This window comes from Microtus ochrogaster, unplaced genomic scaffold (genome assembly GCF_000317375.1).
Source record: "Microtus ochrogaster isolate Prairie Vole_2 unplaced genomic scaffold, MicOch1.0 UNK15, whole genome shotgun sequence".
In the NCBI taxonomy this organism is placed as follows: domain Eukaryota; kingdom Metazoa; phylum Chordata; class Mammalia; order Rodentia; family Cricetidae; genus Microtus; species Microtus ochrogaster.
This window is the reverse complement of record NW_004949113.1, coordinates 1,549,859-1,564,203: the sequence shown is the minus strand read 5'-3', so window position 1 is coordinate 1,564,203 and position 14,345 is coordinate 1,549,859. Positions and strand designations below refer to the sequence as shown.

Genomic DNA, 14,345 nt, shown 5'->3' with positions numbered 1-14,345 from the left:
GGAAGCAATGTAATAATAAAAACCATAAGTAGCTTATTTGTTATAGAAGTTAAATGATTGGAGATGTATTTGGAATTATTAAACATCTCTGATTTCTTCAAAAGGAGAACAAACACAGTTGATTAGCATTCAGCATATCCCTTTTTGGAATTTTGTCCATAAGTGTATACATTGATTTTTCTTTTCAATGCCTCTGGAACAACCCTTATACTTCCTTCCAATTTTATGTCCTTACTAAGTTCAACTCTTGCTGTCTCTATGTACATGGGTGGAGGGTTATCTGCTGAAATATGAGCAACCTACCAGTGACCATATCCCAAAGAAAGTTGTAGTAGGGGCAGCGGACTGTGTCCCACCACCCAGTTTCTGGCTGCCGGCTAGCTTTACCCAAAATAATTACATGGAAACTGTATTTTTTTAAACACTGCCTGGCCCATTAGCTCTAGCCTCTTACTGACTAACTCTCACATCTTGATTAACCCATATTTAGTAATCTGTGTAGCATCATGAGGTGGTGGCTTACCAGCAAGGATCTTAACCTGTGTCCATCTTGGAGAGGAGAGCTATGGCATCTGGCTCACTTCCCTTCTTTTCAGCATTTTGTTCTGATTATTCTGTCTACCTAATTTTCTGTCCTATCAAAGGGCCAAGGCAGTTTCTTTATTAACCAGTAGACAGATGACCCTCCTCCATCAGAAAGTGACTCTCCCTCCTTCATCAGCCAGCATTTGCCGACAGCTCCTCAACTTGGGAGCCTCCTTCCTATGCAGGATGAATGCTGACCAGCTTGATCCTGTGCAGGCAATCACAGCTGCTGTGAGAAGATGCTGTTTTGAACAGTCTTTCCTTGACCTCTGGTTCTTACAGACTTTCTGTACCTTCTTCAATGTTTTCTGAGCCTTGTAATGGAGGAGTTGTGATATAGATGTCCTGTTTAGAGTTTAACACTCCATAGTCATTTAGTTTCTTCCCTATATTAACTGTTAACCACAGCAAAAAAGAAATGTATTTAATGAGGGAGTAAATGCTATAATAATTGATGTAAGCATAAGCATTTAGAAGGCAGTTTGATATACATCCACTTAACAAAATAATAATAGGTTCTTCCTAGGGCCTCTTCTTAATCCTTTGGTTCTTTGCCAGGTTTACAGTATCAGGCATGGATTCTACTCTGGAACAAACCTTAAGTCCAAGTAGAAAGCTCTTGGTTATTTGGTAACATTGCTAATCTTGTCAAACTAGTTGTTACTGTAGCTTAAAGGGGTCACAGCTGGGCAATACTGTTCATACCAACTTCTTGCAAAAACTGAATTTTTTTGCCGGTACTATTTCATAATATGCAGTTAGAAACTGTTACATTCTTTGTTGATGGCTTCACACTAACATTTTCTATTTCCCTTGCTGCAGGTAGATGCCATAATGAATTTGGTGTCCACATTGATTCAGGATCAGCCAGATCAACCTGTGGAAGACCCTGATCCAGAAGATTTTGCTGATGAGCAGAGTCTTGTTGGCCGATTCATTCATCTTCTCCGGTCTGATGATCCTGATCAGCAGTACTTGGTATGAGTTGTCTCTTATTATAACCTTTCATCACCCAGAGTGAGCCAAGAAGTCTTTAAAATGCTTTAGTACTCCTTTTCGGTCTTAGTTCAAGGTGTTAAACTTGTTACTGAATTAAAGTTTATGGCCTCCATGGAGTTAAAAAAAAATTACTTATTTAGTTTTAGTTACATCTCAGTGTAGCCAAGTTGGCCTCCAAATCATAATCTTTCTGCCTGAGCGTCCTGAGTGTAGGGATTTTAGTTACGTACCACCATGTCTAAGTGGGATTTTATTTATTTTTTTTTTAATTTTTTTTTTTTTTGGGATTTTATTTTTATATAAATGAGTAAACTAAACTGTTGGAGCTTGTGAGGAACAAGCCAGGTATTCTGGCTTCTTTTGAAAACCTGAGAATTGCAGAAAAGTTTTCTGCTTTTCCTGGATATTCTGTAATTATTCTGTGTTCTGTTTCTTTTTCAACAGTGTGTTGCTTTTAGAATGTTTAGTTGCTTATCATAATAAACTTCATGAAACTCATAAAATCTGATATGAAGATTTATTCGACAGATGAAAAAGTATGAATCGCTTTAAAATTTAGTATGCTTTTTCCTTAATATTATTTCTTAATAATCAGATGAAGCTTTTTCTTTTGTCATAGTCCTCAGTTAATCTTTATGAAACGAAGATTTAAATGTGGCTTAAGTAGGTATGCTGTCATCTGCTAGTGAATGATTGTGAAGTGAGGGTGATTTCTGTTAGTAGTCTTTGATTTGGCCTAGGGAGAGCTGTTCTAAGCACAGTGTTACACTCTGAGCACTGTGTGATCAGTACAGTGTGTGAATACTGAAGTATTTTAAGTGGTTCCCCTTCCCGTGTGTCTGTGTGTTTGTGTGTTTGTGTGTGTGTGTGTGAGAGAGAGAGAAAGAGAGAGAGAGAGAGATTGCTTTCATTTTCTGTTGCTACCACATGTGATAGGATTTATAGCTGATTGTTTTATGCTTGTGTGCTTCCATATTAAAGAAAGACCCAAATAAATTGTGTTTTACATATTTAGATGTTTATCTCATGGATTCTTCGGTTGTCTTCTTTAGTATGTGTATTTATGTGTTTGTGTTTGAGAATGTAGGTGCACCTGGGGTCAGAGGTCAGCATCAGGTGTCTTCCTCAGGTGCTATCCGCTTTATTTTCTAGGCAGGATTCCTCATTGGAGCTCACCTGTTTGAATATGTTGACTGGCTAGTGAACTCCATGGAGCTACCTGCTTCTGCCTTCCCAGTGCTGGGATTGCAGTTTCATGGACACACCTGGCCTTTTATTATATGTTGGAGATCTGAAGTCAGATCCTCAAGCTTACACAGGAAGTCTTTTACTGACTGAACCATCTACCCAGTCCTGTGGTTTCCTATTTTTTCTGAGTCATTTATAAATCTATTTCACAAGGCTCTGTTTTTAAAGTATATTGGTATTGTACTTAATAAAAATGGGCTCAGAGAGGTTGACCTATCTGTAAAGATAAATAAGAATTAAGTTTATCGTGATAACTAAAAAGTCAGAATTTAAACAACTCTCACAGGTAGAGCAGGCTTTATTTAATGCCAGAAATGTGCTTTTTCTAATTTAGACCATTTAATGGGGCATAGAGCCTAGTGACTCAATGATCAGAGTTCAAGAGAATGCAGATTACATGCCTTAAGCTGGGAATTTTGAAGCTAAGGATAAGGAAGACAGAATGGGCAAGTTAGGTGTTTTCCTTAGATAACCTGTTGTTTGAGGCTGTAGGTTTCTGCAACTACAGGGTGTCAAGGCAGCTTCTGCAGTCTCTAGATAGCTGACTTCCTGGAGCTATGAGCCAGTTTAGGGTCTTGGCTTTTGGGAGTTATTCTACTACTGGTATGGCACATACAAACACACAGACACATCCCTACACACCCCACAGCTGTTTTATTTCTATAGTGGCCAGTATTTTCTGGGCACATACCTTGTGCAAGGTATTGATGATACAATTGAAACTATGTGTCATTTAATCTTTCAACAGTTACAGGACTATACTACCTCATTTTTCAAGTGAAAATTGGGCTAAGAGGAGGGAAATTGTTGTGTGACACTTCCCCCCCCCCCAAGAGACACAACACAGACATCTGTTCAGTCCTATAGGAAACAGATGGGAGACCCAAATAATGATTCGACCAGTGTCCAATTTGGCCAACCAGTTAGTTTATTGGGATTACTTACAGGCATATATGGGCAGTGGGAAGGTGGGGTTACTCACAGCAACAGGGCTGTCTCAACGGCAGTGGCATAACTGAAAGTCCCACTCCAGTGCTGATGACAGCTCATCAAAGCTACAGTCTTTGAGCACTGTGTAGCTAGAGGCGGCTTGCAAGTTGGCGAAGCTCCTTCACCAGCACGATTTGCTGCTTCCACAACCTTGGGGAGGGGCCTTTGTTAGTCTTACAATTCCAGCTATCTGGGACTTGTACGATTGTTTACTTCCTGAATCTTAGGACCTTCCCTCCAGAATGGAGTGTTTCAACAGATTGTTGCACAGCAGCAGTACAGAGTAGAGAGTACTAGAATCTACTTTCCATGTAAGTTGATTTGCTTCATTAGCCTGTATTCTTTATTAACAAAGGTTAGGTTGTACATGTGTATGAGAATAACATAACATTTGCTCTTGGCTAGTTACCTAAGTTAGTTATACAGCTTGTGTAAGCTTCCAGCTTACACATATATCAAATGGGTTAGTGTTTTTAGGGTGGTTAATGTAGAAGAGTGTACCTCTAAAAAGACTGGTATGTCACAAAATGGTGACAGTAAGGATTAGAGAGCTCCTATGTAATTTTGTAAACAACTGATCCTAGTGTGGAAAAAATACTTTTAATTTTTTTTCTTTGTCAGATTTTGAATACAGCAAGAAAACATTTTGGAGCTGGTGGAAATCAACGGATTCGCTTCACACTGCCACCTTTGGTATTTGCAGCTTACCAGCTGGCTTTTCGATACAAAGAGAATTCTCAAGTGGTGGGTTTACTTTGAAATATGTCACTACATTTTTTCCCATATTCCTTACTGTCTCTTCTAAGTTGTAGAAAAGCTCAAGCACACACACAAATGAGTGATAATGGTATCAGGTCCCATTTCAGGAACTCCTGATTCCTTCATTACTCACTCTTGCTGTGAGCTCCTGACACTGGTGAACCAGACACTGGCTGAGGAATCACATAACATTAGGAATTATGTGACTCTCAGTTCAAACTGATGTTAAAACTTCTTAGGTTCTAAATCAGGTTCACTTTGCCTATTGATAGGTCCAGTGTTACATAATCACTTCTTAAAAAACTTGCAATCAATAATGTTACAAGTTTTATGCAATTTTCCCTGATTTTTTTTTTCTTCCTAAAACAGAATTAGGGCTTGTCTTTAGTGGTATAGTTTTTAAGAAAATACCTCGGTCTCATATACATGAAGGTTGAACATCCAGGTTTATGTTAAGGAATAAAACTCAGTAAACTTAATTTTCTAATACTTTCTAAAACATTTTTCCCCTTAATATTCTTATCAGCTTGCATACCAGTAGGGTTTTTGTTACAATAGCTTCTATTCTATTTTCCAGCACTTATGACTAGGTGTTTGTTACTATAACAATAAAAGTGGCCATATTAAGAAGCTGTAATGATCAAAATGGCATAGTACTAATAGAAATCCATCCAAACAGACCAAAAGAACTGAAGAGTGACCCAGAAAGCCAATCATGTGTGATCAGCTTATTTTTGTTTTTGACTTTTTCAAGACAGGGTTTCTCTGTAGCACAGACTGGCCTCAAACTCAAAGATCTGCCTGCCTCTGCCTCTGGAGAGCTGGGATTAAGAGCATGAGCCACCATGGCCTTCTCTTAATCATTATTATTATTATGCAGAAAGACAAGGGGGGAAAGCACAGGCTTTAATAAATGGGGATGGGAAAACTGGATGTCTACTTTTTAATGGAATGAAATTAGATCTTTGTCTCCTTCTGCCCCCGAACTCAAAATGGCTTAAGAAATGGTCTTGTCGCTGGGCGGTGGTGGCGCACGCCTTTAATCCCTGCACTTGGGAGGCAGAGGCAGGTGGATGTCTGTGAGTTCGAGGCCAGCCTGGTCTACAGAGCTAGTTCCAGGACAGGAACCAAAAAAAAAAAAAAAAAAAGAAGAAGAAGAAAAAGAAATGGTCTTGTCATTGATTTTTTTTTTTTTTAAAAGGGGAGAGTACTAAAAAGCATGGGCAACAGAAGTAAAATTGGACAAATGGGTTGTATAAAACTAAAACATTTTATAAACCATACATTTGAAAAGGAGGGCTAGTTCTAAAATAAGGAACGCTGAACTGGAGAAATGGCTCAGTGCTTAAGAGTGCTTGTCACTCTTGCAGAAGACCTGGGTTTGATCCTTAGAACCCTAATGGTAGCTCACTACTATCTTTAACTCCAGTTATGAGTTTTCTAGTTCCTCTTCTGACCTCTATGGCACCAAGCATGCACATTGTGTACTTAACATACATGAAAGCAGAGCACTCATTCATACACATAAAATAAAAATAAATCTTAACAGCATATAAAACAAAATAAGGAGCTCAGTTCAACAGTAAGAAAATAAATAATTTGATCTAAAAATGGGTGAAGGATGCCAGCCAGGATGAATGGAACCCTGTCTCTAAAACAACAAATAAACAACAATGAACCTGAGTACAAATTTTTTTACAAAGATTTTTTATCTGCCAGTTACAGATGGCAGATGGGTCCCTGAATAGATGCTGAATATTATTAGTTTGAGGGAATTGCAGATAGAAAGTACAGTGATGTATGGCTCATCTTTAGTGGACTACTATCAAAGAGACAGGAGAATGGCTGGGAATGTAGCCCCATTGTTAGGTTACCTGCTCTGCCTGTACAAGACTTTAGGATTAGTCTTCGGCATCACAAACAAACAAATAAATGGAACATGGCGTGGAACACTGTTTGTGAGAATGTAAGTTAGTACAGCCACTATAGAAAGCAGTATGGAGACTCCCCCAAACATTAACAGTAGGGCTGAAGTGTAGCTCTTAACATGAACCAGGCCTGCAGTTTGCTTCCCAGCAGCTCTTCCCTTCAAATAGAACTGTCACACAATTCCAAAGTACCAGAATGGCCAAACACATCAGTGATGAATAATGTGAGTGTACATACATATGAGTGCATAGATATACTGGAACATTATTCATCCCTAAAATGAAAGAAACCCGGCCTTTAGTGACAGCGTAGGTGGTCCTGGAAGACAGTCTACTGAGTAATAAACTAGTTACCTCACATGTCTAATGGAAAACTGCCAGTAGTAGACCAGTGGCTGGCAAATTCTACAGTCTTATCAGATGAAGAATTTGGGGGACCAACAAAAAAGAAAAAGGGAAAACCCCTTTCCCGAAATAGCAACCAGCATTTATATTGCAACAAGAACTATATACTTGAATTCCTGTATTTAATCTTTTTTAACAAGTCTTACTGTCATCTTTTAAAAGTAAAGAGAAATTAATGATTTTACAGAAGTTTGAATGGTGTAATGCTGGTATTTACAACTTTCTAGAAATTAGATTAGCAGAGGGAAAAGGAAAACAGTTTTCAGCAATGGCAATGTTATATTGAGAGTGTAATCTAATATGGTAGAAATGTAAGCTACTGTATTTTTAGTAAACTGCCAGTGTAACTATAGTGTTAAAAATATAGTAATTCTTCTAAGATTTTACACTCAGGAAATAATCAGGGAGTTTTTTAAAACTCAGTTCCATTTGCTATGGTATACATGTGGAGCGTGAAGGACGGGTTTATGGAGTTGGTTCTCTCCCTCCACCTTTCAGGGGCTCCAGAGTTGAGCTCAGGTTGTCTGGCTTCTGTGGCAGGTGTTTGTACCTTTCTTGATAGCACTGGACACATAATTAGGGTCTTAAACCTTTGTGTATACTGACCATTCAGTACATTTTTAAAGGGGAACAATATAACCACATAGACTATAAGTGAGTTGATGGAATAGTTTCTTGTTAAAATAATATTAAATAACTTAGGGGGCTGGAGAGATGGCTCAGAGGTTAAGAGCATTGCCTGCTCTTCCAGAGGTCCTGAGTTCAATTTTCAGCAACCACATGGTGGCTCACAACCATCTGTAATGGGGTCTAGTGCCCTCCTCTGGCCTGCAGGCATACACACAGACAGAATATTGTATACATAATAAATAAGTAAATAAATAAATACTTAAAAAATATTAAATAACTTGGTATTATGAGGAAACTTGTTTTGATAGGAAGTTGCATACAAAACATTGTAGTATGAACCCAGTTTTAACTATTTTTCAGTGATATGCTTTAAAACAAATAGACTGCAAAACTACACAGTTCTCTCTCTTATATTTACATAGGAAAAATGGACAGGGAGACATTAACAACTGTGTTACCAGGAATGATTCTATTTTCCAAATTCTTGTGTGTATTTTCCTCAACTTAAGGATGTGTTTCTTTTCTGATCAAAAAAACAAATATTAGATCTCCATAAATTTTAGAAACAGCAGCTTTAGATGTGTTTAGTTTTTAAGGAGATGTCGTGTTTGGTTTACTTGTGTGTTTTATAAATGAGAGAGAAGAAAAAGGACTTAAAAACTGAACTTCAGTGCTTTTGCTTAGAGGCTACTTTAGAATTTTTCTTTTTTTCTTTTTTCTTTTCTTTATTTATTTAATTTATTTATTTATTAAGGATTTCTGCCTCCTCCCCGCCACTGCCTCCCATTTCCCTATCCCTCCCCCGATCAAGTCCCTCTCCCTCATCAGCTTGAAGAGCAATCAGGGTTCCCTGACCTGTGGGAAGTCCAAGGACCGCCCACCTCCATCCAGGTTTAGTAAGGTGAACATCCAAACTGCCTAGGCTCCCCCAAAGCCAGTATGTGCAGTAGGATCAAAAACCCATTGCCATTGTTTTTGAGTTCTCAGTAGTCCTCATTGTCCGCTATGTTCAGCAAGTCCGGTTTTATCCCATGCTTTTTTCAGACCCAGGCCAGCTGGCCTTGGTGAGTTCCCGATAGAACATCCCCATTGTCTCCGTGTGTGGGTGCACCCCTCGCGGTCCTGAGTTCCTTGCTCATGCTCCCTCTCCTTCTGCTCCTGATTTGGACCTTGAGATTTCTGTCCGGTGCTCCAATTTGGGTCTCTGTCTCTGTCTCCTTTCATCGCCTGATGAAGGTTAATATTCAGGAGGATGCCTATATGTTTGTCTTTGGATTCACCTTCTTATTTAGCTTCTCTAGGATTTCAAATTATAAGCTCAATGTCCTTTATTTATGGCTAGAAACCAAATATGAGTGAGTTCCTCTTTTTGGATCTGGCTTACCTCACTCAGGATAGTGTTTTCTATTTCCATCCATTTGTATGCAAACTTCAAGAAGTCCTTGTTTTTTACTGCTGAGTAATACTCTAATATGTATATATCCCATACTTTCTTCATCCATTCTTCCATTGAAGGGCATCTAGACAGAAAGAGAACACGCAAATAAATAAGATCAGAATTTTTCAATAAAATGAACAAATTGATCTTGAACTCAGTATCATGTTTTTGCTATTTTAGGATGACAAGTGGGAAAAGAAATGCCAGAAGATTTTTTCATTTGCTCACCAGACTATTAGTGCTTTGATCAAAGCTGAGCTGGCTGAATTACCGCTGAGACTCTTTCTTCAAGGAGCGCTAGCTGCTGGAGAAATTGGCTTTGAAAATCATGAAACAGTAGCATATGAATTTATGTCCCAGGTGAGCTCTGCCTTCCTTCATGAGTTGTCTGATCCAGTTTGTTGGGTTCAGTCACTGCTCCATTATTTTTGAGGTAATGCACTTGGTGTTCCTGGTTTATTTTATTTTATGTTATGTTATTTTTTTTGGACAGGGTCTCACTCTTTAGACCAGCCTGATCTGGAGCTCAGAGGGACCCACCTGCCTCTGCCTCCTGAATGCTGGGGTTAAAGGCGTGCTCCGCTATGCCTGGCACTCTTATCTTTTAATATGTAATTAACACTTCTGACCATGTGGAAACTTTGTCGTATGGTAGTCACATTGTGTAGAGCAGCAAAGCGTTGAGTTGCTGGGGACAGAAGAAACCCAAGATTGACTGACAGGTAGTGGCAAAAGTGTTTAATGAACAACAGTTTTTATGGTTAGTTCAGTTGGCAGCCTTCTGCACTGGCTTACCTTATGTCTCTTCACTGGAAAGTACAGCATGCACCAGTGTGAACGTCCTAGACCATCTCAGAGTGGGTTTGTTCTGAAGAACTTTGGAAAATGCTCCTGTTGATGGGTGGTTCCTGAACATTCTTTGTTCTATGCTCTGCCAGGCATTTTCTCTATATGAAGATGAGATCAGTGATTCTAAAGCACAGCTGGCTGCTATCACCTTGATCATTGGTACTTTTGAGAGGATGAAGTGCTTCAGTGAGGAGAATCATGAGCCCTTGAGAACTCAGTGTGCTCTTGCTGCATCAAAACTTCTGAAGAAACCAGATCAAGGCCGAGCTGTGAGCACATGCGCACATCTCTTTTGGTCTGGTCGAAACACAGACAAAAATGGGGAGGAGGTAAGGTTCCTCTTGTCTGTTACAGGAGATAGAATTGGTAATGGGGATTGGTCACTTGGTTTTGTGCTTTGGAAATGAAACATTGGGTGCTTTGAATTCTGACGAAGACAATTGCTTTGCTTTATTAGAGGAGATGAATGGGTAGTGAAAGAGTCTCCTATAATGATATGGTTACAGCAACTTGTTTACCACTGGTTATTATTTCCTTTGGGTTTGTTTGTTTTGAGATGGGGATATTAGTATGGAGCTTTGTTCTGGAATTCACTTTGTAGACAGGCTAGCCTTGAACTCACAGAGACCCATCTACCTGCCTCTGCCTCCCTGTTGCTGGGATTAAAGTTAGGTGTATGCTACCATACCTGCCACCAGTTTTGTTTTTAAATACAGTTGTCTGGTTTGTTTTAGGGTTTCATTTTGTTGTGTCCAATTATAGCATAAAACCTTATAGCATTGTGTATCTTTGATGGTGGGAAAATAGGACAATTCTCATTTATTAATCCATTCCATATTTTATGCCCTGTATTTTAGCTTCATGGAGGCAAAAGGGTCATGGAGTGCCTAAAGAAGGCTCTAAAAATAGCAAATCAGTGCATGGACCCCTCGCTACAAGTTCAGCTCTTTATAGAGATTCTGAATCGGTACATCTATTTCTATGAGAAAGAAAATGATGCGGTAAGTGAAATAGCTCTCTCTTTCTATAGATTTGATACTTTGTTTCATTTGTGAAAATTTGACTTTTCTTAGTCTATTTGCGACCTTCTTCCATTCTCCAGAATCGGCACAGACTGTGCAAGTAAAAAAATACCAAGTACACATGACCAATGTGTGGACTTCATTTGTTATCGTGCAGCAGTTCAGAGTCATTCCTGAAGGCATCATCCATTTGTAGCATTATTGTATTCATTAAGATTTTTAGGTCAAATACAATTTTGTCTTTTTTTTTTTTTGCTGGTTTATGTTATTTTGTATTTTGAGTTTTTAAAATTCTTTTTCTGTCCTTAATGAATAGCTAATAGTTGTTGCTTAAACTTGGAATTTTATACTCATACCTTTTTCATAATTACTTAGGTATTTGATGAAAATAATACAAGTTCCTCACAACTGTGCTACTAAATTGTCTTTTTGTGATACATGCCTGCTACAAAATTATTCTTTTTGTAGGTAACAATTCAGGTCTTGAATCAACTTATTCAAAAGATTCGAGAAGATCTCCCAAATCTTGAGTCCAGTGAGGAAACAGAGCAAATTAACAAGCATTTTCATAACACATTGGAACATTTGCGCTCAAGGCGGGAATCACCAGAGTCTGAGGGGCCAATCTATGAAGGTCTCATCCTTTAAAAGAAGACAGCTCAGCAATTCCTTTCTACCCACCAGAAAGGGCTTTACTAGGTCTCCCTTCCATAGATTGTGCCTTTCAGAAATGCTGAGGTAGGTTTCCCATTCCTTACCTGTGATGTGTTTACCCAGCACCTCCAGACACCTTCAGGACCTTAACTCACTTCACAATTGTTTAACTCTGTCTGATCACCCCAAGTAGCATGACTGATCTGCTCTTTAAACCTCTTGTGATCTGTGAAAATTGAAAGCAAAACCCACTTAACCTGGCTACTAATGGAGCTCTCTTTCCTTATTTTATTTTGTTGCATTGTTGATTGTGTATTTTCTTTATTAATGGGAGTACTAACCCAAACATACTTGTTTATTTGTTCTCTGGTCCTATCTGAGATTACTTTAAAGGACAGGAGTACTGTGTGTGAAATTCAGCTTGGGCTTTCCCTGAATGCAAGATAAAGCCTATGTGTAATATATTCCCAACAACTAGAATATATTAATGCATGTTGAAGAATTTTAAAGCACCATGGTCAAAAGCAAAAGCTATATTTTGCATATTTGGACTCAGCTATCCATTAAGAACTATGTCATCATCCTGACACATTGAAGTAATTTGATTCTATGAAATAGAAATTTTGTGACTTAATGTAATTTATGTATAACCTCCACTATTGTAAATTTATGTGAAATGCATCATAATTACAACTTTTTCATCAGTGAAATAATAAAGTTGCTGTTAACAATTTTGGATCTTTCTTGGTTTTTGTACAGATGATAAAGGGAACTCTAGTAGATTACCTGTGGGGTGCCATGTAGTCTCATACACTTACGGAATTCTCTTATTTAACTCTCGTTTTTAAGCAGTTAGCGAAAACAAGGTACCATCTGTTACTTCTCAGGCATTTACAGCTAATTACCTTCTTCTAGCACACCTTCTTTTTTAGGGCGCAATGAGTTACCATAATAGCCCTAAAGGCTCTTTTCTTGTGTAGTTAACCATTGTGTAAAAGACACTCCAGAAACTGCCCAAAGACACCCATGTCATCATTGTCCAATGTAAGGGATGAATATGTGTTGCTTACATAGGGACTCCCGCGTCACAGACTGCAGTGCCTCTTCTCCACCAGAGTGGTAAAGCCTTACTGGTGAGGCTCACAAGGACGAACAAAGCTTCTCCTAGAATCTGAGTGTTATGAACAGTTGCTGCCTGCAGTGTTCTCCTCCTTGGGGTGGGTTTGTCTCTCACCTACAGGGACTGCCTCCCTCTCATGGTGCTTTATCTAGAAATCACTGAGGTCTGGGGTTGCTTGGGCAGGTAGCTTACCCCACCTGCTCCCAGCTTTCCTGTACCTGTTTCTGTCTGGTCTCTTCATTTCCTTGTCACCCTTGTCAGGACCTCAGCTGTGGGTCGTGGTAGTCTGGATTAGGAATTTGGGAAGAGCTCGTCACCCGAAGGTTTGATTGTGACTGACATCTCTGTGCACTCATATGATTGCAAGCTGGAGGTTTAGTTTCTGTCCCATGGCCCTTTCCACAGTGTGACTTATGGGTCTTTTAACATGATAACCCCAGAAAGAACAAGGGGGAGACCACAATATCTTTTGATGACCTGATCTTGGAAATCTAGTCCATGCCAAAAAGAGAATTATACTCCAACTTTTGTTTTCTTTAAATAGGTTTTCCTTCTGTAGCACAAGCTGGCTTCAAACTTGTAATCTTCTGCCATCTTCTTCCTCAGTATTAGGATTACAGACCTCTTCCACCGTGTGCCCCTCTTATAGTTAAGAATATTTTTAAATTATGCTTTGGGGATTTCATACAAGTATACAATATATCTTAGGCATACACACATACCCACTTTTTTTTTTGTACCCAAATAACCCACTGAGTGGTGAGTGCTGCCTGCATGCTTGTGGGTGTGGAACCATCTACTTGAACAAGGGTGACTTACTAGGACCTACACCCTAGAAAAAAAGTCCCTCTTCCCCAGCAGCCATCAGCTGCCAACAGCTCCTCAGTTAGGGAAGGGGTCTTATGAGCTCTGCCAACCATGCTGGAATGTGACTGGCTTGATCATCGTATGCAGTGACAGTAGATGTGAGTTCCTGAGTGCAATCCATGCCCTGTTGGGAAGACACTACTTCATACCCTCTAACTCCTAATTCTTCCTGTCCCCTTTTTTTCTGCAATGTTCCCTGGGTGAGGGGGTTGAGGTGGGAAGTTGATAGACATGTGTCAGCACTATGAGCACTTACATTTGCATTGGCTTTTTCCCCACCATAAAAAGAAGCTTCTGTGACCAAAGTTAAAAGCAGCACTAATCTGGGTATAAACAAATATTTGGAAGACAGTTGCTGTCACAGCCATGAGCTTCATAAGGCTCATAGTACCAGGCCTCAAATCTGATCCAAAAACAGTTGGTTAACACCTTAACAGTCATGCTATTATTGCTCTAGTAGGCACACCTTGCCTGGCAGGTTGGTATTGTAGCATGCAGGGTCCCTTGCTGTGTAAGTCTTTTTTTTTTTTTAACACCCCCTTCCCTGCCTCAGGAGCAAGCACTTTCTAGCATTATAGAAGCTAGCCATTAGGGAGGAAGTTTCCAGGCCAGTTCAGCTTGATTTCTCTGTCTTGGAAACAATGTGTGTTCTTCAGTAAGGTCTTATCATCCTTATCATCCAGCTGTGGTGGGCAAGAGCAATGACAATAGCCTGTGCTGTTCTGAGTGCCTTGGACCACCCTCATTTTCCTTTAATAATCATGTCTTCTCGGAACAGCGTTGTCCACACATACTGCTTCAAATTCCTACTCCCATTCTTTCTTAAACCATTAGCCACCATTAGACCTCCC

General features: G+C 39.4%; 1 protein-coding gene across 3 annotated transcripts in view; it reads left to right on the top strand.

The window, feature by feature from the left end:
• Positions 1-12,242, top strand: part of Vps35 (VPS35, retromer complex component) — a 32,964-nt gene extending 20,722 nt beyond the window's left edge. For all 3 annotated transcript variants that reach the window (XM_026789183.1, XM_005367010.2, XM_026789184.1), the window contains exons 12-17: positions 1,408-1,563; positions 4,444-4,566; positions 9,163-9,342; positions 9,921-10,160; positions 10,689-10,832; positions 11,322-12,242. In XM_026789183.1, coding sequence (XP_026644984.1) covers positions 1,408-1,563; positions 4,444-4,566; positions 9,163-9,342; positions 9,921-10,160; positions 10,689-10,832; positions 11,322-11,501 — 1,023 coding nt within the window. In that variant the 3' untranslated portion in view covers positions 11,502-12,242. The remainder of the gene's footprint in view (positions 1-1,407; positions 1,564-4,443; positions 4,567-9,162; positions 9,343-9,920; positions 10,161-10,688; positions 10,833-11,321) is intronic.
• The last annotated feature ends 2,103 nt before the right edge of the window (positions 12,243-14,345 follow it).